The sequence below is a fragment of the Corvus kubaryi genome, unplaced genomic scaffold (assembly GCF_017639235.1).
Source record: "Corvus kubaryi isolate FWS band 111438036 unplaced genomic scaffold, C.kubaryi_AGA036_p1.0 split1-131, whole genome shotgun sequence".
In the NCBI taxonomy this organism is placed as follows: Eukaryota; Metazoa; Chordata; class Aves; order Passeriformes; family Corvidae; genus Corvus; species Corvus kubaryi.
The window spans coordinates 19,212,635-19,236,411 of NW_024582073.1; the positions used below are offsets into that span (position 1 = coordinate 19,212,635).

At 36.8% G+C, this 23,777-nt stretch overlaps 1 protein-coding gene across 1 annotated transcript in view; it reads right to left on the reverse strand.

Moving 5' to 3' along the window:
* The window catches only part of STX18 (syntaxin 18), a 62,607-nt gene that overhangs the window by 3,604 nt on the left and 35,226 nt on the right, over positions 1 to 23,777 (reverse strand). The window contains exons 3-10 of the mRNA XM_042053694.1: positions 14,523 to 14,638; positions 13,349 to 13,426; positions 13,179 to 13,245; positions 9,769 to 9,884; positions 5,247 to 5,335; positions 2,060 to 2,118; positions 1,195 to 1,264; positions 534 to 614 (exon numbers count right to left, since the gene is read on the reverse strand). Of these exons, the coding sequence (XP_041909628.1) occupies positions 534 to 614; positions 1,195 to 1,264; positions 2,060 to 2,118; positions 5,247 to 5,335; positions 9,769 to 9,884; positions 13,179 to 13,245; positions 13,349 to 13,426; positions 14,523 to 14,638 (676 nt within the window). The remainder of the gene's footprint in view (positions 1 to 533; positions 615 to 1,194; positions 1,265 to 2,059; positions 2,119 to 5,246; positions 5,336 to 9,768; positions 9,885 to 13,178; positions 13,246 to 13,348; positions 13,427 to 14,522; positions 14,639 to 23,777) is intronic.

Sequence of the window (23,777 nt, forward strand, 5' to 3'; positions counted from 1 at the left end):
AGTAGCCTAATTTAGAACTTAGTTTTTATTGAAATCTCAGTTCTCAAAAGAAAACATCCTTTCCTTCTAATTAGTAAAAAAGTGGAAGAGATTTGTTTACTAAGAGCATGCAAGAAGTGTTCAGAGTGGTAAAGAGTCTCTTCTGCTAACACTTGGCATCTAACTCCAGTTTCAACCATTTCAGCACTCTCTTTTATTGGTAGTCTGCAATTTCTGCCACCCCCCACCCTTCTTTTTTTTTAAAAAACTTCACAGGTGCTTAAATGCCAGCCAGGTGACCTTCATGTTTAAAAGACTGCTGAGGCCAGGTAGATTTGTGCAGCCCTGTGTAGCTCTTCAGATCATGGTTAGCAAGTGTGAACTACTGAGAAGCTCAGCTACCTTGTAGTTTTCCCAAAGCCCTGTCCTGACACCCCAGTGCCCACTGTACTGGCCCCACGGGTGAGCTCACACATGCTGTTTAAAGCCACACCTGGAAAAAACTGAAAGTTAAGAGAAACAAGTGAGTTTAAAACACAACTTCAAGATATTACCTCTCTTATGTCTTCATTGCCTTCTTTTATATTCTCTGTTGCACCCACAACTAATTGATGGATATTGTCAATATCAGTTTCCTGTTTAAAAAAGAAATAAAATTGAGAAATAGTAATGAATGTTAGGAAATAAACTCTTCCATAGACTTGGGGAACAAGCAGACTCAAAAGTAAAATAAAATCTGGTATTACATCTTTGTATCATTGATACAAAGGCATAGAGTAATACGAAGGCATAGAGTAATACAATTAAGTTGTAATTTCTTTATCTGTGGTTTTACAAATCTGAATGGAGACCACCAAGATCAGTAGGAAGCCTCCCATTTATCTAGAGTTAAATCTAACCTGTCTGATTTTTCCCAGCTCTTTTGGAAGAGGTGCCACCATTTTCAGAAAGGATCCTGTTAACACATTTAACAGCACACCAGTTCTGAGGCAGAGGGAGGATTCTAACACATATGGCTCATTTTCTATTCCTGCTACATGCTAGTAAGTAACAACGGTGAATACCTTGATTTTGAATTTGAAAAACAAAAATATTTTCTTTCACATTTGCATCAGATTCATTAATCTTATGTTCGAAAGTTGGCAACCAAGACCAAACTACCCCCATGAAAATCCTCAAGCTGTATTTGCTGCTGTAGTATTAAGTTATACTAACCTGTTGCAAGACTTTCTCAGTGAATATCTCTTGTAATCTGGAGATTTCCACCACTTTTCCTTCAATTTGTCTTGGCAAAGAACAGAAATACTCCATTAAAAACTACTGCAAACATGTCTTGCTGCTGCACATTCAGACTCTCAGCCAGTAAGTGGCTGCTCAGGAGGCCACTGTTTGTCAGTTGTCTGCGAGGCAGCAGTAGCCTGGGACTAGGGCTCAGACAGTTCCTGGCTGGAAGACAACCAGCCCACAGTGAAGCCCTGGGAAAGGCACCCCCAGAAGTGCTCAGTGAGCAGCTCTCACTGCCAGGGTTTCACCTGTCTCCCTTCTTTCATTTCATATAACAAAATCCACGGTGGGCCCTAAGCAGTTGATTTTGACACACCCTTTTGATATGCTACTCTGGCATGTGCAGTTCACCTTGCCTAGGATTGAAATACAGAAGTCAGTTTCTAGCTTGAGTAGTGTTCTTCGGGTGTTCTACACAGCTGGGGAGAGTGAGTTGCACCATTGCCTGTCTCTGCATGGGGTCAGCAATGGCACCTCCCCTACTGCCATCTGGATATCCAGTGGACAACAGGATAAAATGGAAAATTTAGTATTTTAAAACTTGGAAGAGGGAGGATGTAAACCTTCCAGACTTAACCAGTGCTATTCCGGATAGTTTGTGTCCCTCAGAACCATTCTTTACAAGGTGGGACAGCACGCAGTTCCTTTCCTGGGCGCTGGTGTTTTGTCCCAGCTCCTCCCACACCACTGCAGTGGGTGTGGGCAGGTGTCCTGCAGCCAGTGCCCTGCACACAGGTGCTGACTGGGGCATGGGACCGGCATGGGCCACTGTCTGTCAAGTAACAGAAAATTGTACCTGACTTCATCGAAGAGATTGTTCATTTCACCAATAAGTCTCTGGTTCTCCTGTTCAAACTGGAAAAAGGGAAGAAGGAAATGACACATGAAATATTTAGGTTCAATTTCATAGAAGTAAATCGGAAATGACAGGTATGTGTTTGAAGAAGGGTAACAGTGAATCTCACAGAAAAAGGTTTAGTCTTCTGGTATGGGCAATTTCTGTCATAAAGAATGAAGAAAAATGTTTTATTTCTTTTAATATCCAGATTTCTTTTTGTACTAGAGGCTCACTGTCTACTGGTAAGAACAGCCTCCTCTCCTGGGTTAAAGGATTTCACTGAGTCTAAGAGGGGGGTTACGGGGCACTGTCACCTTCACTGTGGGGCAGAGGTCTCAGGAAAGGTGCCCAGCCCCGTGAATTGAAGGGGAACAGAGAGCAACACACTGCACAGTTTCCATGAGGTCCCATTGATTTCCACTCCAAAGATCCAATGGTTTTGTCAAATAAAGTAATACCAGTGTTGTAATACATTCAAGTGTCATTGTCACTGCTGTCTGTAGCAACACCACCCACAGAACAGAGCATTTTTGAAAATATAATTGCCTAAAATACCATGATATTTACTTCACAGCAGCAGATGGCTAAAGGTGCTTCATCACTGCACTGCTTTACATTCATGACCATTTTATGTCTGGTTCTGGTGGAGCCACCTCACAACAAAGCCAAGGAACAGAGCAATGAAATAGAGCCATGAGATCTAGCACTGGGATCACTGGTTGGTCCTTGAGTGACTATGTGGGGCCACCAAGCAGCAATTGTTTTTTCTGACTTCTGTAAGGATAAGTATGTCTGTACAAATATTCAACATTAGAAATTCCCAAATTTGCTGCCTTAGTAGGACTGAGATGGTAACTAATTGAGAAGACAAATTTTCAGTAAAGAAACAGTGAATGACTTTAATCCTTTACAAATAGCACAAATCCACTTGAGAAAGTATTCTTTAAAAAGTCCCTTTGATATTTAAAAGCTTCCACTGGCACAGATTGCCTTTTAAACTGCTAAATGATCTTTGCAACTTGAAATCATGGCTGATGGAGCACTTGCACAGACAGCAGCTAAGATATGCTAAAACAGTCAATTGAACAAAGGGTTTGGGCACTGAAGACATCATATACCAGTGTGTCACAAAGGGATTTACATGATGGGAACATAAAACCAAGCTCTAGTGATCAGTACAGCTCAGCGATTTCTGGCTTATTGAAGTAGCCTCTTTTATGACAGTGAAATATTCTGTTATCAAAGCATGGCATAAAGTGACAAACTGCTTAATATATAAAATCCAATGCATAAAAGAAATAATCACCACTCCTTTTTGTTATCCCATGAGAGAAGTCATTAGATGTGCTGTTCCTGAATTTAAGACAAGACCAGCCAACCAAAAAAAGATAAAGTCAGAGAAAAGTAGGTATTTTCATGACTCCAAACGACAGAGTCAGATTTTTCCCACTCAATGCAACCACAAGACATCTGCTCATCATCAGTAACTGTAAAAACTGTTAATATACCTGTATTCAGAGTTATAAACTGAAATAATCTATTGTGCATATCATGCAATAGCCTGCAAACATTTGAACAACATCAAGCTCTCTCCTGAAGGTAAAATACTGATAGGAATTGCTGCTGTAGCAATGATAGGGCTTTAATTCATTATTTTATCTACATGAAGGATCATAAAACCATGATTGAGATTTGTTAAGTATGATTTGACACAAACCATCCCAATTTAAAACCAACACAGCAGTTTACAGACTGCAGTCTACCCTTTTCATAGAATTGCTTAGGATGGAAAAGACATTACACATCAAGATAACCATTAACCCAAGGCCAGCACTAAACCATGTCCCTAAGTGCCATGTCTACATGTCTTTTAAATACCACCAGGGATGGTGACTCCACCACTGCCATGAGCAGTCTGTTCCAAAGCTTGACAACCCTTTTGGAGAGGAGATTTTTCCTATGATCCTAGGCCTACAAAACACAACCTGCATTTAGCTTTCAGTCAGAAGGCCCTGTCAGAGCCATCATCTCCAACTCTTGTTTCCCCATTTCTCTGGAAGCTGACAGCAAGGGGCCTAACAGTATTGTGCCTAAAGGGAGGAGAATGAAAATATGTAAAGAATTCTCTTTTAAAAGCAAGCAGGAGTAAGCCTCTAGATTTTAGACTGGCATTGAAGAACAATATGAGAGCATGCAGACCAGCCTCTGAAGAACATTTTCTCTTTAGCAAGCCATACCATAATTATGTGCAACTTACTCATCTGTGACTGGAAGAATGATGTGTGCTGTGTCTGGGAACACCTCGAATCACTGCCAAGGAAGCTTCACAAACTCATACTGCTGCAGCCCTTTGCCTCAGTAAAGCTCACTGTTCTGAAATCTGCACAGCTACTGACTGAAATCAGTTTTTCTTTCTCTATATAAACCCAAGGCAGTGTGTGCTAATGTAGAGAGATTTTCTAAGACTTTTGAGCTGTGGTCAAAATGATGAATTTTAGGAATTTCAAAAAATCTGACAAGCTGTCAGCAATCATTCCTATATCAAAAATGTTCTATTTTATCTGTTCAACTGTAAGCAGAATTGGATCAAACAATCTCTAAACATGCTGATAGCAGGTAAATGCAAAAGTGTTAAAATTCATTAAATTCTGTTGTGATAGCTTGTAGCTATTCCTTCTAGGAAACCAATCTGATCTTGATAATAAAAAAAAATATGAAGTATAACTTCACAGTAATAGTTAAATAATACTACTATTTGTGTTCTAGAAACTGCCCAAGAAAAAAGGGCAAACAATTTATTTTCAGAACGTTCATAATGACTCTTTGGATGTTGTCTTGACTTCTATTGTTTCCTGACTAAACAAAGCAATCAGTAATTGTAGTGTTAAAAAAAAAAATTTAATTTCAATTGTTGAAAAATAGTTTTTATTAATTTCATGTCTCCATGTAAACATTTTGTAACATGTTTAAATATTAGCTGCTATGAGAAGAACCAGGAAGTCACAAGCAAAAGGGGTATCTTCTTATGGCATTATTCTGCATAAAATGTTTAAAATTAATTTAGGTGAATCTCTATTTTTTTTACCACACATGACTACAGCAGAAAATACAATAAAATGGCCAATTAGGCACAAGATAAACATACCATTTGTATTTCTTCAGGCGACAGCTCGTCTTCACCTTTGCCGTCCCCCCACAATCCAAGGTTACCTTGGGCATCAGGCAGATTCCTGTCTGTAAAAGAGCCACCAAACACTTGAGACACGGAATAGTACAGAGCACTGAATAGTAAAGTCAAAATAATTTTTCATCCATGTTAGACTGCTGGTGAAATTGTTCTATCTCCTTTGTCAGTTACTGAGATTCACCCTGTATTTACAGCACAAAATTACACCAGTAACTTTTAAGTCCAAACTGGGCCAAAAGTCTACGTGTAGGTTTAATTTTGTGAACTAAAGGGAGTTGCATTAACATACTGACAGACAAGGATGTAAAACAACTCATAATGCACTAACAAATTGGGCACAAAATGCTGTAGCAGTTGTCTTTTAACAGATGAAAACACACAATTTTCAAAATGACAGTCTATATGCAAAGTATTATCTTCCACTGAGACTTGACAGAACACCAGTTCCTCCTTTCAAAAACTAAAATCTCAAAGATGTTTTGAGCAAAGCTCACAGACAAATTTGCTTTTGTCATGCTGTTCAAACTTCCTATTACAGTGCAAATCCCACACCACACTGTGGAAGGGGTCTTCCTGCATATAACAGGAATCAGCTCCAACCCCACAAATTAATCATAACACATCAAAGCTGCTTCATTCATTTCAGTAGTATTTTCCCTTTGATTAAAGCTACTCATCTGCATAAATCTTTGTATGAGTTGGGCATAAAAGATCTTGAAGGGCTATTTCTGGGATATTCCTTTCTGGAAGATTTAATTTTAGGCTTAATTATATACTTCTGATTATAGAGGAAGAAGTTAGAATGGGGAAGAAAATAATCTGTTCTACAGGAATCTACTGTTTCTGAAGCTGTTCTAGCATGAGTGTTTAAAAACCTTCTAAGACTGCAGCCTTGAGAGAGCCTCTTCTCCCCACTGGCTGTAACATTCTTATAAAACCCAAGAGAGATTTGTACCACCCCACAATGGATCAACACTCAACCTCTTTGATGTATCAGATGCAGGCTGCAAATTAAAACACAGAAAGATTTAGTTTTTACTTTTTCATACATTTCAGGCTTCCTATTTATCCCAGTCAATTTTTTTAGCCATTTATGTGTATTTTAATTTCTTTTGTTATAACTTCCTATACATGTTTTTTTTTCAACTGCTTAAGCAGCAGTGATGCATCATCATTCAGAGACTGACTTATCTTGGGAAGCCTCTGAAAGGAGTAGTCCTATTTATAAACACATTTATGAAAAGAGATATAAGGAGAAGTTTTCCCTTTTATCCTTCATGATAGTATTTGTGCAAACTCTTGAAAACATTAATATTGTGAAAGAGTATTGTGTAGGTCTCCTTTATAAATGTTTTTTTCGGCTTCCCAACAACCAAACCAGAATGCGTAAACAGTGACAATGTTACAAATGAGGGATGTGGATAAGGAATATAATAAGTTTTAAAAAAACCCCCAAACCTCAAGATAGATCAGTTCTTTCTTATGAGTAATAAAATATAAACCCAAGAATATCTTTAAAGATTGTTTAGAAGGCATACAACTATTTTTTTCATGGGGTATTATCAATATTTCAAGTCTATTCTACAGAAACACAAAATTTACTTTTTAAAATAATGTATTTACATTATATCAAAATTATACTAAATAGTTTATTGTATTCAAACAAAATAAGATAATTCATTTATGGAGAAAAAAAAAAAAGAAAAAATATCCTATTTTATCCCAGAGGAACCAATTAGTTTCAGGCCCTGCCAGCACTGTTAAAAAAACAGCATCTGCATCCAGTGTGATTGCTAATAAGCAAATATACTTAGGATAAGAGGTAAGCAAGAAATACGTATCTCCCCAGGGTTCCTCCTGTCACTGTGGTACGTTCTGGGCTTTCTGCAGCTTTCACGGAGCTGACATTAATGCTTTTCTGCAATTCAGCCAGCAAAAGCCAAACTACATTTCTATCTCAGAAAGAGAAGTAGTTAACTCATGACAGAGATACAAAATAATGATCAAATCCTCTGAACCTTTTTCCATGCTGAAAGGAGACAGCTGCTAAGCTTGTGGACCAGTTCAAAAGCTACTCATTATTTACATTTATTTCCATAAACTAAATGTCAAATTTGTAATATGCAAATAAATACTGCCAGTATATAAAAGCACTCTCCAGAGAGGCTATTTTCCTACCATGAGATATGTCCACTATAATTCTAAGGTAAACAGGTGCTTTGCCTCAAAACAAAAGTAATATCCTTTTGCTTTGGTTTCTGCCAAAAAACCAGACAAAACCCAAGTTGTGCTTCAGCACATTTAGTAGCACATTCAGCTGTTCATCATAATGTTCAAATTAAGGACAACACCACAAGCTGCTCTCAAAACTATCTTTACAGATGAGATTTAACCCAAGGGACTCAGGCATGCTGCTGATGGCTAATTCATAAAAACAAATTATCACCATTCTCTAAACCACCAACATCCTGAGGATAAAACAGCTTATTTCAAAAACATTTCTCCAGTTTCTTAAAAATTTGAAAAGTTACTTGGAAAAAAAATATAAATCAAAGGCTGTAAGACTTAAAACTGAGCTTCTTGTTTCCTAGTCATCTTGTTCATGCTATTTTCACACTTCAACAACCACCTACCAGCGAAGTCACGAGGCTGATTCCTATAAGCAGCAGCAACCAGCACTTATCCTTATGTGAGGAATTGCAGGCTGTGTGCATTTGCATACTGTTCCAGACAGATGTATTTATGATATACAAGTTCCATAGTTTTCTCAAAGTCTAGTCAGCTAACCCCTCTGTAAGTACTGCAGTAGCACCACTTGTGTGCCAGGACCCCTACTTTCTCATAAAAATTAAAGCAAAAACTCATAAAAGTGAAAACTGGAGTAATCAAAATTAACATGCAACAAATTAGCTGTATTTCTATTTACTGCAGTGGTTTGCTGTGTCCAAGGCAACCAAAGAACAGTATTTTCCATGGTGTGGCACAGATTTTTGGAGCTAAAAATTGTAATGACACTATGTGGTGGTAGTGCACGCTTCCAGAGATTGCAGGGACATTTGGTAACAAGGAAAGAGCACAGGGCAATGAAGATGCTACTATGCTGCTGCTTCTCCAGTGACACCAGCTCACAGCTGCAAGACAGTGATAACAGGTTAAGGTGAAACTCATTCTATGTGCCTGTCTGCTGCATCACTTATGACACACTATAAAAAGGTAGTAAGCACTAGAAACGGCACATAATCAAAACCTGTACTTCTTACAATAAATTCAGTGTTGGGGGAAAAAAAAGGCACACTGATAGGGCTGCAGAAGTACAAACTGGTTAGGTAGATAAGCAAAGCCATTATCAGAAAATGAAGCTGTTCACACACTGTGAGGTAATTCAGTATTTGAGGCTCCATCCAGAAGTGGAGCACCCACTTCATATGAATCCACCCTCCGTATGGCCCTGGCATCACCAAACAGAGGAACTTCACTCTTTTAATAAAAATCACTAAAGAAACAACAACTGTTTATCAGAATAATATAGCCAACCATTGCATTTGTTCTATCCTGATGAAGTATTATCCCAATATAATGTAACTAGAAGGAAAAAAATTCCTGCTGTAAATCACAGGGTACCTTGGTCTCCTCTAGACAGCACAAGTGGGAGAACTCAAACCAGAGAAAGCAACTCCAGAATCACAGAAACAAGATTTCTCTTTAGGTATGAAACCTGAAATTCTCTGCATTGTGGTGGTACTCCAAAAGGCACTCTGCTCCAAAGCTCTGCCAGCGTACACATCCTAGGACAGGCTGAAATTGCGAAGAGAATTGAAATGGTTTCTATCCCTCAGCCTGAGAAGCAGGCAACCAAGCAATGACAACCAATGTTCACAAATCCTGTCAAGATCTGCACCATCTGAAATGACCCCAGGGTCAGAGATTCTGCTTTGGACTTCTGGCTATCTCCTGCCCACTGAAAGATGAGATCCAATCCTCCCAGCAGGGAAACTCAATGCCCTCAGGAAGAAAGCCCCAAAACTACTGGATCTGGCAAGCCAATAACCTCCTCTCTGTGAGGCTATTCTACCTTTGAGTTCCTACTGTAGAAGTGTCCAACTCAAGGTCTCTGTGCTTAAAAACTACAGAATGTTCCCAAGAGTCATTGACCTACTTTCTCATTCTTTTCAGTTAAAGCAATATGGGAAAATCAGACAAATTTCAGAAAATATGACATTGATAAAAATAAATAAAAAGGAAAGAGTTCATGTAGAGTTTATCAAGAAGATGAGGAATTCAACAAAGCATAATACTTGTTTATCTGACATTTAAGACATTGCTTCCTCAGTCTCACAATATGCTTCACAGAAGCCTGATCAGCTCAAGGAAGATGAAAATGGAAAACGTGCCAGTCACAGCAACTGGCCCTTCTAAAGTGAAGGAAGTACTATTGACTGGACAGGTCTTGCCACTTCAATTAACTACATTTTATTCTTACCTTTGCTTTCCTCAACAGAAAGTTTTTCTTCAGAATCATCTAAAGGACTCTGTGAAGATTTTTCAGGGGAAAGAGGTGATTTGGACACATTGCTCTGCTCAGGTTCAAGTTTGGACCTAGAAGTACAAGAGCCTATGATTTAACTGATACTACACAGATGTATTTCTCTAAAATGAGAACAATCACAGATTACGAAATTCAGTACTTTAACTCTTGCAAACTTCTCATTAAAGATTTTCCAGTAAAGATACAAAATGTACTTAGCAACTGTCACTCAAATATTGTTACAGAGGCAAAGAAGCAGGAATCGTATTCCTGGACAAAATGCACCACATGCTCAGAGTTGAGGAGAATATTGAAGGCTATAGCATATTTTCATGCTACAGCATAAAAATACTTTATTAAACTTCCTTTCAAAAATCCAGTGTATTAAATTTTATTTTTAAAAAAAGCCAACATTTTGGTCATACTGAAAAATTTTTAGTACCAATGGCCAAGCACTATTTCTTTATTTTTTTCAAATAATTATGATAATTTTACTTTATATTTTCAATTATCATAAAGGAAATACAATAGAATTAGCTTTTTTATACTACTTCTAAGTCCCTATTACATAATTTTAATACAATGGCAATGCAAAACATGAGAAGCTTATTTAGTGATTATATATTAAGTACTTGCCAAGTATGTTTCAGTGTGGCATTAAAAATGTTGAAAATTAGTGGCAATGTATTTTTTTCCTGTAAATTTCTGTGGTTTATTTTTGTCTACAATGAATTCTGTAACTGCTACATAGCAAGCAGTTAAATTTTAGTAATGCTGTTGGAGAAACTAAAGAACCAAAAAATCAAAAAGCAATAGGTGGAATCACCTGCTGTGCCACCTTTATCACTTCCTACCCTCTCAAATATAATCAAGAGTTAATCTCATTATGATTTGCACCTCTCCCCTGTGCCTAACAGAAGGTGTTGCTTTTTATGTTCCTTCTTTGCATTGTGTCTAAATTCTAAGCCATAATTAGGAAATTCTGTGAAAAATAGAATGTAATGCAAGTGTCATCTCTGAGTGATTGCTATTTAACAAGAAAAAACAGTAGCAGGGAACTTTTTTTAGTTATAAAACCTCTACAAGTACTGGGCTTTTGGAAATTTTACAGAGAAGAACTTCTCTCCTCTCCTTTCTCTCAAATTTGCCTAATAATAAGAAAAAAATACTTATCTACATACCTGTGCAGTTCAAATAATGGTTTTAATACTAATAAAACACCAATTCCCCAGGTAACAAAAATATCAGCTTGATTTGAATGATTGCATATATAATTCACAAAAACTTCTAATGGAAAAAGAAGTTTAAAACTGAAATTAAATATAATCTTGAATACCAATAAACATTAAAATTGAAAATCACAACCAAGTACCTTTACAGAAAAAAATGCTTGTGTTTCTATTTCTCAGCTTTTCTTTCTGCGAAACTAGTCCACCCTGAACTTTTTAATCAAAAAATGTGAGTGAATACATAAAGGCAACTTCTGTAAGAAAATTGTAACACTCAGGCAATTTGTTGAAGAGTTTAGGGTAGTTATTGATATAAAAGGAAACATTTCTATGGCAAACTTTTCAGTATTGTCTGACATGCATATATTTTAAATTGACGAAACTGCAGGAAAGAAGAGCTGCACTACGATTAATTTATTTCTAAAGAAACATATTCCTTTACTGTTTGTTGTCCTTACTTTGCACAGTATGGGAATACAGGAAACTTTCAATTTAAAATGAACAAAGTGTCTGGGATGCATTGTTTAAAGAATGCCTAGTTCTTTTAAGAGAAGGAACACGTTCTTATCACATAAAGCACCTGCTGAAATCCTCGGGGAAATTACAAATCAACTATACTATTTTTCTTTAAGTCATAATAAAGATTGGGTTATGTCCTGTGATTTACTTAAATTGAATTTGAATTTAAATGACTATTTAGCCATTACATCACATCTGCAATGCAAACAGACTCCACCTGGTTAACATCTGTTTTCTAGTTCTTACATCCATAGAGGCTTAGAGGGACCCTCCAATATTGCATAAAAAGAATGTATCTTCCAGGTTAATTCTTAATGCCTTACTGCTCTTTAGTTAAGTGGTACTCTAACTTCTGAAATAATGCATCAAATTGAGATTTTTTCTGAATGTGGGATTTCACATGGAAACAGTAACATAAGAGTACAACAGAAGAGCTAGTATTCATTAGCCACTGCTATGACTGCAGGAACCATGCTATCTTTCTTTGAAGCTCTTTCACATTAAGAATACCAATAAGATTCTGTATTTCTATACATGAAAAATATCACACCGTTTATTTCTGTATGGTTTTTTTCTGAAAAGTTATAGGATCTACAAAAACACCAACGCCTTACTTTTCACCCATTGCTTCTCACCAAATTTCAGAAGTGGTTTGGAGTATTTTGTTTTCTTGGTTTCGGCTTGTACTACTATTTATGTCTCATGAGGATATATGTCAGTGAATCTAATTGTGCTTAATCATGCTGAATGATTCTGAATAACATATACTTATGTATTTTTGAAAATATCTCTCCAGGTTCAACGTAACTGTAGCTGGTCAAGCCAAACAACAAACTGATAAACCAGCATCAAGTCTTGGAAAAGTGCTCAAGAATTTATTTATGTGCATATTCAAGGACTATATATTTTTATATTAAAATATAGATAATGGACCTTGAGGTTACTATTCAAATAATGCAGAGTGAGAAGACATGGAAAGCCAAGTATTAAATAAATTGCAAACCTCCTCATTTTCCCTGTCAATCTCCTAATTGGGAGTATGCAGGAAAAGAAAATGAAGAAATACAGGGTTTGAAACTTGACTGAAAAAGAAATCCCACCAGACCAAAAAGGCATCAAGCACATCACCTTTAATGTCTCTGAGACATTTTCAGCTCTACATTAGCAGCCTTAATAAATGCCACTGTAAGAAGTGGAAGCTCTTGTTTCAGTTCAGAAGTTACATTCTAGTTTTTTATTTTCATCATGTTTCTGCTTGCCATGAACACCTGCCATCTCAAGTAGTATTTATTAACAACACAGTCACTTGCTTTAGCAGAAAGTTTTTTTGGTGAATTTGTAGAAGTCAAATAGGTTTAATTAACCCACATTTTACTGATTCGGTGCTTTTATACCTAAATGAGAAGTACAACACTGTAATGGCAGCCATTTTCAGATTTAACTTTACATGCCCAAAGTGTAAGGAACCCTGTAATGCACCTGCTGACAGCAGAAGTTGCTCATCCAATCACAAATTTCTATTAAAACAATCTCCTTAGAATCTAAACATGGACAATAGTTTTGCTGAATGTCCTACAAGTAAAAGGCACATTTTAACTATTTTTTGACACTACTCACAATCTCTTCTTATCTATCACTCGCTTAACTCGGATGGCTCTTTGTTCAGAATACAGCTTGCACACTCCTGTTCAAGACAGCAGTAAACAAAATTTCAGGTTAGAAGAGAAAGATTCCTTTCTTGGAAAATGCAATAATCTGATTTTAACTATTCAATAAATACTAAGTACTTTTTAAGTAATCTTCAATGAAGTCCAAGACAGCTGTTCTGTGCTCCTTTACCTGAGCAGACTGGACACCCTTGTGTGCTGAAATACAAGAGAAAGATACAAGACAATCTTTTAACTTTTCACTGAATTCCACAGCTGTTTGCACTTTCAGTTGATATGCAAGTTATATCCAAAAGCCTACTCACATTTTATACACGTTACATATTAGTATTTCTTTCAAACATAGCTATATTTAAATTAGATTCTCTAAAACAGCAAGTCATTACAAGAAACTAAAAACTGAAAATAACTAGTATCCTATAGTATTTTTATATATGCCAGAGAGTTCTACTATGTCAATTAAATTCTAAACAGGAATAGGTGTCACCTAGCTAAGCACAGCAAAACAGATGTAGAGATTTAACTAGCTTAAATTATTGAACTTTTTCAAATTCTCTGGTGTATAGACTATGTGGATATATTTAGGATTTATTGTGTCAAACATCCTTTTAATTAAATATATTGTTATTTCTCATTTTTATACGATGTAGTTCTCATGCATGACTGATGTTCAGTGATTCTGAATAATGCTACAACTATGTTTAGATGGCATTTCAAAGCTGATGAAAATCTTTCATGTATTGATTAAATACAGAGATGCAGCAAGTCAACTTGAAAATGGCAACACAGAAATTCTCTCTCTATGACTTTCACAAGATAGTGTAGCAAAGGTATGAACCTATATTCAAGCTGCCAAAAATGCTTTTAATTTACCAGGACACTGTTAAAGTTATTTAATTATCTCAAACTTGAAAGTATTACACCTGTAATGACTTACAGGTAGACAAGCTAGAAAAAGACAATCACCAAATTTAGAAAGCTTTGGTTTAGGCCTCTGTGCCACAGTGCTGAATTACTACTCAAGCAGTAAATATTTAAGACTTTTTTTTCACTTGTTAACTGGTGTATTTGAACAAATAAATAAAATTCGATGCTCTGGCTTCTCTTTCCCCTATCATTAAAGAAAATGAATTACAGTACTAATCAGCCAGCGGGATTACACATGCAAACAAAAAGGCAGTAAGACTTCACCAATATCTTTCCTAAAGCATTTCAGATTCACCATGTAATACTCAGCATTACCTTCGCCTTTATCAAGAACTAAGAAAAAACATGTAAGAGCTGCTTAGTTTACCTTCTGTTCTGAGCTGATGAATGGCATCAGCACACGTTCTCATAAACACCTGGGCATCTTGATCTATCTGGTCACGCTCTGTATCCGTCATCCTCACATACTCAGACATAATATGGCTGAGAAACAAGACAAACTTGTCACTTAAAAAATCCCCAGTATAAAATCCACAAGTACACACCTCAGACCTTCTTCTGACTCACCATCTTTGCAAAAACTTTTCTGCAACACTCATTTTCACAGAAAACGTAATAAAAAGTACAGTAACTACCACTGATAAAAATGCCACTCCTATAAAGCTGGGAGGCTTTTTTTTAGAACACTTTTACTAGTAAAGTATGTAAAAAAAAAAAAGCAGTATCTCCTATCATCTTGAACATAATCTAATATGGAACAGATAAGCAGAAATCAGAAAATATATCATTGCCCTCGGTACTTATTGCAATGAAGTGTCCTAAAAATGCAAAACCAATTAAGATAAAGGAATAGCTCAAATACAGAAAGAGGTACAAAAAAAGGGAACTTATTTTACTTAAATATGTTTTCATTATCCTGAAGACAGTGTTTCATTTTTAAAGTAGCTGTACTATGAAATCTGTGAATTTAAACTAGAGGAAGAATAATGGAAAATAATGCACAATTTTAATATCAAATTGACTGCAATATTTATTAAAACCTGTTCCCATTGTTTATTTTAAATTATACATTATGCATTTAGTATTTTCTAATGTTATTAATGTATCTTTTTGTTGTTAAATCAATAAAAATGAAGGCCTGTCCTTAAAATATTAACTCACTGTAGGTAACCACCAGAAGCATACTGTATAAATGTATTTAACAGTGTTTCCACAGTCAGAGGTGACAGGATGATAAAACTCTGCTACAGGGAGAAAAAAAAAAAAAGGCAAAAAAACCCTCATCATCTTGGGTTTCCTGATGATGCAGTGATCACAGCCTATTATATCTGCTTTTTAAAAAAGGAAAGAAAACCTCACTTCACACCTACATTTGAAATTATTATTTTTATATGTGAAAATTCCCTCGTGTAATGCAACTACAAAACACAGTAATACAAGTAAAAAGAGAGTATCTTCAATATTTAGCCTGATATCCTTAGAGATCTCTTACACACTTCACTGCAATAATGCCAAAGCTCCCCTGTCTCTGCAGCAAACCCAGCCACAGGAATGCCCACCAGTTCACACAACCCCATCTCATCAACTCATCCTATACAAACCCTGCATCATCACTGTACTGCAAGCATGGGTCCAGATCTCCTCCACAAAGCTTTAAGATATAATACTCTAAAGTCTTTGAGTATTATATCAAAATCTCTTCATTCCCATCCCATATTACTGGTTTTACATAAAAAATCAGCACATGGTTCATCTGGCTTGAAAATTAGTCTCTGCTTATTGGTCAGCTAGTACACAAGCACAGATTAGCAAGTAATTAGAAGAATTATTAGAAGTAATACTCTGTATTTTACATGTTTGTTTCCAAAACTGCCATGTATTTGACACCTAAATATCAAGGCTTTTTTCTCCCTCTGGTTAAAACTATTCTAAATGTCATAAAATTATTTTTTATTCCTTACAGAAAACCAGCCATATATAGTGTTTCCATTTATCTTTGAGTACCTGAATTGTTCTCCTTTGTTCAGGACAGACAGGTTTCATAAATTTGTGGCAAAATCCCTATCCCAGCTGTAATCAGTGTTTTTCTAAGCTGTAACTCTAAATCACACTTTCTGAGAAAGTAGCTTCTGAACGATGAAAGATTTGAAATTGCCTGATTTTAGAAATATCTGATAAGAGGGGATTTCCCCAACTTGGCTGAGATGACATATTGTCAGTTACAAATGCAACACAAGATAATTCATACTGTTAAATACATTGGGGCAGACCTCTCCACTACTCCCTCTACACAGCTTGTATAAGTATCTTTGTTGCTAGTCTGTCGGATAAGCAAGTTCAAGCCAGGAAATGCATTCCTACATCCATCTCCACACAGGCCAAGACAGAAGGGGACCATTAAGATCGTCCGGTATGGCGTAATTCATAATATCCTTCAGTGAGCTCAGCCTAGAGAGTTACTTGAGCATGTTGGGACACACAGATTCAGGTGGGAAATAAGAGTGGAGTCACAGCTGCATGATGGCTCCTTGATGAAGAAAAAACTCCACTCTTCTATTTCAGATTACGATAATAAATTCTGGCTGGTCTGCTACTGACCAGGATATAAAGTTCTTGTCTTTATATGTCTAGGTTCTTGTAATCTTCCCGGCTTTGTGGTATTTGCAGAGTTCTACACTTTCCATGCACTTTTCAACACAAGAGGGTAAAATAAAGATTACAAAATGCAAACCAGAATTTTCTTTTCAATCAGACTTAGAAATAAATATGAAAAACTTGCCTCAGGCACACTTCACTTTTTACTAACAGTTTAACTAGTGGCAGTGTAGTGATACAGCGAGGATAATTGCAACAGCTTCTTAACACTGGGAAACAAGTTGTTCAGTTACTTTTCCTAGTTGCTTATAGAAAAACAGGGTAGATCAAATTCTTAAATAGGAGTTTCACAGCTTCAAAGCTAGTAAAATGCAGCTTAATCCAGTAAACAAGAAATAGAATACTTTTCCTTTTGTAACTGCTTACAGCTTAAATAGAGTCTGGTATCAGTGCTTTTGAACATGAGCTGGTCGAGCCACTCAGAGGGAAGGATACCTGAAACCCAAACTCCTTGGGAAGGCAAGAATGGAGTCATACAATCACATCCCATTATGTCAAAACACATATGGCATCCACTAGTACTAACAGGGTACTGAAGTCCCCACTGCACTCCCCAGTAAATCTGCACATGGAGATTATACTGAAAATCCATTTAATCACCATCCTCTACCGGAAGAGGAACCGTTCATTAAAATAAAACAGGCCAAAGAAAACCAAAACCACATAAAAACATCAAACAAAAACCAACAGAACAAAAAAAAATTCAGCTGTGTCTTGTATGTCAGAGATACAGATGCATGCTCAGAAGTGCAATTGGCAGTACCACAGCAGCGGACTGATCCACCACTAGATCAAGAAAGGCCAAGCAAATCAGGTTTTTCAGAAGCAATCAGAAAAAGTAGCCAAGACATGCACAGATAAAGAAGGAAGAAAGAAGGAAAAGAAATTCCTCTGGATTTTCCTCCTTGTCAATATGAGAAAACTTCATAAGAAACTTGGGCTGGAAGGCAACTTGGTTTATCTGTGATTTTTAACAGTGGGTGAAGAGTACAATGAAGACAGTGACCATCAAGTAGGCAGACTTTATTAGTCTAGAAAAATAAGTAGGTTAAATTGCAGAGAAAATGCAAACCTAAAAAGAAACAGAAAAGAATTTGGATGAACTAGTAGTTTTCACATAGAAATTACATTATGTTAATTTGCAACTCTGTCCTTGATGAAAAGGAAGAGTAGGCAATACAGTGAGAGATCAACTGATCATTGTTGAGCTCAAACAGAAAGATCAGAATAGAAAGTGCAAATTAGTTCTGGTTTCTACTGACAAGTCTAAAGGAATACAGCATGCAGGGACACACTCAGAAAAGGGTCAACTGCAGGGTGAGACAACTGGGAAGGGATGCCAGTGACAACAAGAGATTGCTCTGCAAACATTACTATAAGAAACAACAAAGAATGTGGTCTTGGCTTGTTACTCAGCAAAGAAGTAAAATTATATGCAGAGTATGAATTAATTCTAGATGTTTATTGCTTTGTTTTCTTTTTGCATTAACTTTCATCATTAACATCACTTAAAAGCTGCAGTTACTATTCCTTTTAGCTTACTGCTTCTAAATCATCTGGGTCACATTTAATACCGCTGACATTTTAAAAAGATCATAATTCTTTGTTGGTATTATCATCAACAATAGCAAGTGTCAGCTAATGTATTAGTTAACAGGCTGCTGAGTGAATAGGGTATGAGGGAGAGAGCTATGTGACCCAGGTCATAGCACAAGTGTACCTGAAGGTGCAGTGGCTCCTGGGACAAAGCTGAAGGTAAATCTGACGAAGTATATACCCCTCCTATCTGTGTAACAAAGCTGTGCTCTTGAACAGAACTAACCAACTTCCAAAAAAGCCCAGGGCGCATGCACATTCATACAGTGTGCAGAGACAGGAGACCAAGCCCTGAAATAAGATGGGAAATGCATCAAATGACAGGATGTATCCTCACTGCCAAGAACTAGGAGAGAATAAGCAAATGACAGATTGATAAAAAGACTATCTTTGAAAATAGGGTTAAAGGGACAAAAAAAAAGCAGAGGACTTGTAGACCACTCAGCCTAGAAAAATATAGAAATAAATAAGTAATATTTAAGCACTTAGGAAAGACCAAAAAGATTACCAGTAGCCAAGATGTACCAGTAGTATGTCACAGGCAGTGTAATTTACTGCTGGGATGCAGTAACAGGTCTTATGGATGGATGACAAGCAATCACAGCTATATTTTAGTGTGACTTTTCTTACCATCTCATGCAACATTCTCACAAGCTACCAGTGAATAGGTGAGTTAGAAGAAATATGAATGTGAAAAAGCAAAGTTGAACTTGGGGGTAGCTATACACCAAAACAGAAGGAAACACTGAGTTGTGCTCCACAGGATTTTGTCCCAAATCTGATGCCATTTAATACTTTCATTAACAACTCAGCAGAATGGAGTATATACTTACTAAACTTTCAGAGGCATAAAGTTAAGCAAATTAAAACTGTATCAGGAGAACAAGACTTCAATTCAAAACAACACTGCCTGGAGAAATGACATGAAGAATTTTAATAAGGAATGGTCAGAAGCTCTTTGCTGCAGCAAGAACAATTATCTGAACCCACAGAGAATGGGGAACAACTGATTAGGCAACAGTTCTTCAGAAAGCCATTTGGGATCATACTGGATCATAAACCAAACACAACAACAACATGTTGTTGCATAAAAAGTCATCATTACAATGAGATTCATTATTCTAGTAACATGGATATGGAAACAGGAAAAAGCAGAGTGAGAATACGAAATCTCCACTGAAAGAAATATTTAAAAGCAAGCAAAACACTAATCATTCTCTTTTCGGGTGTTTCAGCCATGCTCCTTCCAGCCTAACCTTTCTATGATCCTATTTTGCTGGCAAAGTGCAAGGAAACAAAGCTGATGTTAAATCAGCTCTTAGAATTAGTAATTCTGCTGGTGCATAAAATATCTTCTGTGTACTAATCCAATAAAGATTACAAATCACAAAGAAAAATTTCATTTTCCTCCAGCAGTGTATTACAAAAGAGAGAGAAGCAATAAGCAGAAATAAATGAGTTGTAAAATAATAGAGATTTGCCCAACTTACCACCTGCACATACTGCCTTGCAAACCCACATAGAAACACTCCCCATGTGTTAAGTTAACATATGTGTATGTATAACCTTGGTGGCAAATACAGGAGTCACATTCTTCCCTTTGGGCATCTAGTGTATTGTAAATTGATTGATTTCTTACTTAACAAAGTTTTGTGCATTTTCACTAACTGCCTTCTTCCATCCAAATGCTGTCTGACATAAATTCAAGCTAAAAGATTGTCACTCAAATGACAAAACATTCCACAACTTTTACACAGTTGTTTTAATTCTGTGTGGAAGCTTCAGGTACTAGAATAGGCAATACAAGCATACCTAAATTGGTATTCTCAGGTTTTTTTAATATTGCTCAGAAATTTCAGAGTGCTACTATGAAAAATTACTATTTCTGAAATGTGATATATGAATTCAGTGCAAAAGAAGAAGATAAATAATTTGAAAATAATTCCCTGAAGAACACAAAAATACACTGCTCCAGGAAGAAAGTCTTTACAGATCATCTACATGTTTTACAACCTCAATATAAAAAAGCAAGCCTTGCTTCCTGTAAAAATGTGAGTCAAGACAAGAATGCAGCCTGGCATTGTATAGGAGTCAGTAAAACACTATTTTTAGAGTTCTTTAACGGCTACTTCTCTTATTGTTAAATACAAGGAAACACTCTCCACAAAACGCTGTGTAAGCATTCAATGATTTTCTGTTAAGTGGCAAATGATGTAACTGATTTATTGCCTTGAAGATAGAGAAATGCTTAAGATAGATAAATGCTAGGGCAAGAGGCATAATTACCGGGCTCCAACATTATTTTTTAAGACAGAAAGATAATTTGTAAATAATTTTTTCAAGGTATATTAATTTGCAATTAACAACAAATGTTCAAACACTTAATTGCACAGAAGGACCACAGAAGCACGTAACGAAGATACATCAAAAGCCACCCATGCAGCTTTCTGGTGGAACAAGTGACACTTCTATTCAGAAGTCACCTAAACTACACTGATCAACTGCACAAGTACCTCTGCAGTTGCAAAACACACTTAACTAGATGTCTAATATTCCCAGATGGAAAGCTCTCCTCTCAAATATTTTTCTTTAAGTATGAGGTGTTCTGTGATCAGAATCTAGAACTCTCTCAATTCATTTCCAATGTCTCATTAAAACAGTAGGAATAATGACTGGTCTTTAAACTGCTTAAACCTTGAAAGAGCCTTCAGAGAAACTGATGGCAGTGAAAGAATCCCAAGAGGATCATTTCAAATTCCCAAGTGTTAGGGTACTACAGCTAGTTCCTTGAACTATACTTCACACAAACATATGAACTGTCTTGATGGCTCAGTGATCAAAAGCATGAAGGAGCTGATGATGAAAAGCAAAGGTGCAAGTTGTTCACAGATGAGACATCAGACAAGTTACCAAAGACTGAAGACAGGATCTCTCCTAGCAGTGTAAAAAGCAGCACAGCAACACATTACAGCAAATGGACTGAGAGGAAGAATACAGAATGTATAGCAGCCACTTCACTAAAAATGGGACCTCATCTGAAATCCTCATCCGAAAGCAGTTATTGTTTAATAAGAAAAAATCTAAAAGTACCCACATCTTGTTAACAATTTCAGGACTCAAGTCCCTGCCCTCTCCTTTCCAGAAACAGTGATCAACTTGTGTGCACTGGTTTCACTTGGGATAGGGTTAATTTTCTTCCCAGCATCAAGTACAGGGTTGTGTTTTTGTTTTGTGTTGGAAACAATGCTGGTAACTCAGGGATGTTTTTGTTATTGCTGGTCAGTGCTTACACAGAGCCAATGCCTTTCCTGCTCTGCATCCCACCCCACCAGTGAGGAGGCTGGGGGTGCACAAGGAACTGGGAGGGGACACATCCAGGACAGCTGACCACAGAGATATCCCAGATCATATGGCATCATGCTCAGCATATACAGCTGGGGGAAGAAAAGAGGAAGGGTGGAAATATTTGGCATTTGTCTTTCCAATTCACTGTTACATGTGATGGAGCCCTGCTTTCCTGGGGATGGCTGAACACCTGCCCACCCATGGTGAATGAATTCCTTGCTTTGCTTTGCTTGTGCACGTGGCTTTTTCTTCCCCTATTAAACTGCCTTTATCTCAAACCATGAGTTTTCCCACTTTTACTCTTCTGATTCTCTCCCCCATCCCACAGTGAGTGAGCAGCTCTGTAGGCCTGAGCTGCCAGCTGGGGCTAAACCATGACCAAAAATTCCTTATCACAATAGGCAAAAACCCTACATGTAAGAGAAAGGAAATAAATCCTAATAAAGAGGAGAAGATAAAGGTGCAGTGGCCTGTAAGCCAGCAAGCTTAGATCACTACACCAAGAATGTCATGTGTTTTGCCACTTTCATATTTTGTAGGTAATAGTCATAATCAAGAAGAAAGAAGGTGAATAAGCAATTACTAATTCAATTTAGGTATTTCAGTTAAATAGCTAAAGTTTGATAAAATAGGTCAGGGCCTTGGTTTCAAATAACCCTTATTTCAACTGACTTTCTCATTGCTAAAAATTTTCCTCTAAAAATGAATTAAAGACATACCCTCTGTAGCAGGATATTTCATGTATGCCAAAAATAAAAACTCCATTATTAAATAATTCATAGTCTTCAAAGGTAAGGTCAAAGAAGCAATCAAGAACCTGGATGCAGTACATGATGAAGAAATTTTAAAAGGCATACAATAATACAACTGGTTAACTCAAAAGCTCAATTTCACCAACACATTGTGCTATACTTGGGAAAACCAACAGCAGGACTGACAAAATACACAGTAGTAATTTTGTTCACGAAATTTGACATCTCCTACATAAATTTCAGAACAGCCTTTTAGTATTAAATTGTTCAAAAACTGTCCCCATTACTTGAGTATTAAAGAGTTATTAAAACTGCTGTCTTGAGTGAGTGAGGCATTTGCTAAGACTGTAAGACTGACAGCATGGATGCTATGATGCTCTTTGCATCCATGAAGTAGAACAGCACAGGTAATCTATATGGAATTTGACATTTTTATGTCAAACATAAACAATTTAATTTTGACTATTAAAGACAGAATCAACTGCAATCTCAGATGAGATCTGCTGGATTATTTTATGGTTTAATAAAGGAAATGACACTTCTTTCCTCTCCTTAATGAAGACCTGGGTGGCAGGAGAGGAAGGTGGAAAGCACTGAGAATTACCATAATAATGTTGCAACAGCATTTACAAAAAGAACATTAAAAACTTCTAGAAATCAAAATAACCAGGACACATTTTTACTCTAACCACTTCCATTTTATGTACACTACTGTTAATAAAATACAAACACTACCCAAAATTTAACCACCACTGACTGCTCTTACTGGAATTATTTGCAGTTTCTCCACCTCTGCATGTATACGAAGTTTTCACACAGTACACTCAGTTATGCCAGTATTAAACTGCTGGCTCCACCTAGTGTTGTTCATGCCCAGTGCCAACAGGCATTGAAAGCAGAGAGCCAGGCATCACACGGAGCTGTGCACTACTTCTGCTTGCTCCTTGGAAAAGCATCTCCCATCCACCTCACACAGAACTGTGCACACCCCAAGCAGCATTTTCACCAGCACTGACCATGAATACGGCCTCTCACTTATAAAATAAGCCATCTTCCTTTTTTCATTTTGATGCCTTGAGAGGCCACCTAAAACCAGACACTAGACAAGAAAAAGGGAATAAAGGTAGGTATTTATTTGAAGGGCATTCAAAGGTACCCCCTGGGGAGCCAGAGGCTACTTCCAAGATGGACAACAGGTCACAAGTTCTTCACACTTTTATAAGTTTGGTTTATTTGTATATCAGGGTTAATTCTCCAATTAAAGCTTCAGTTAA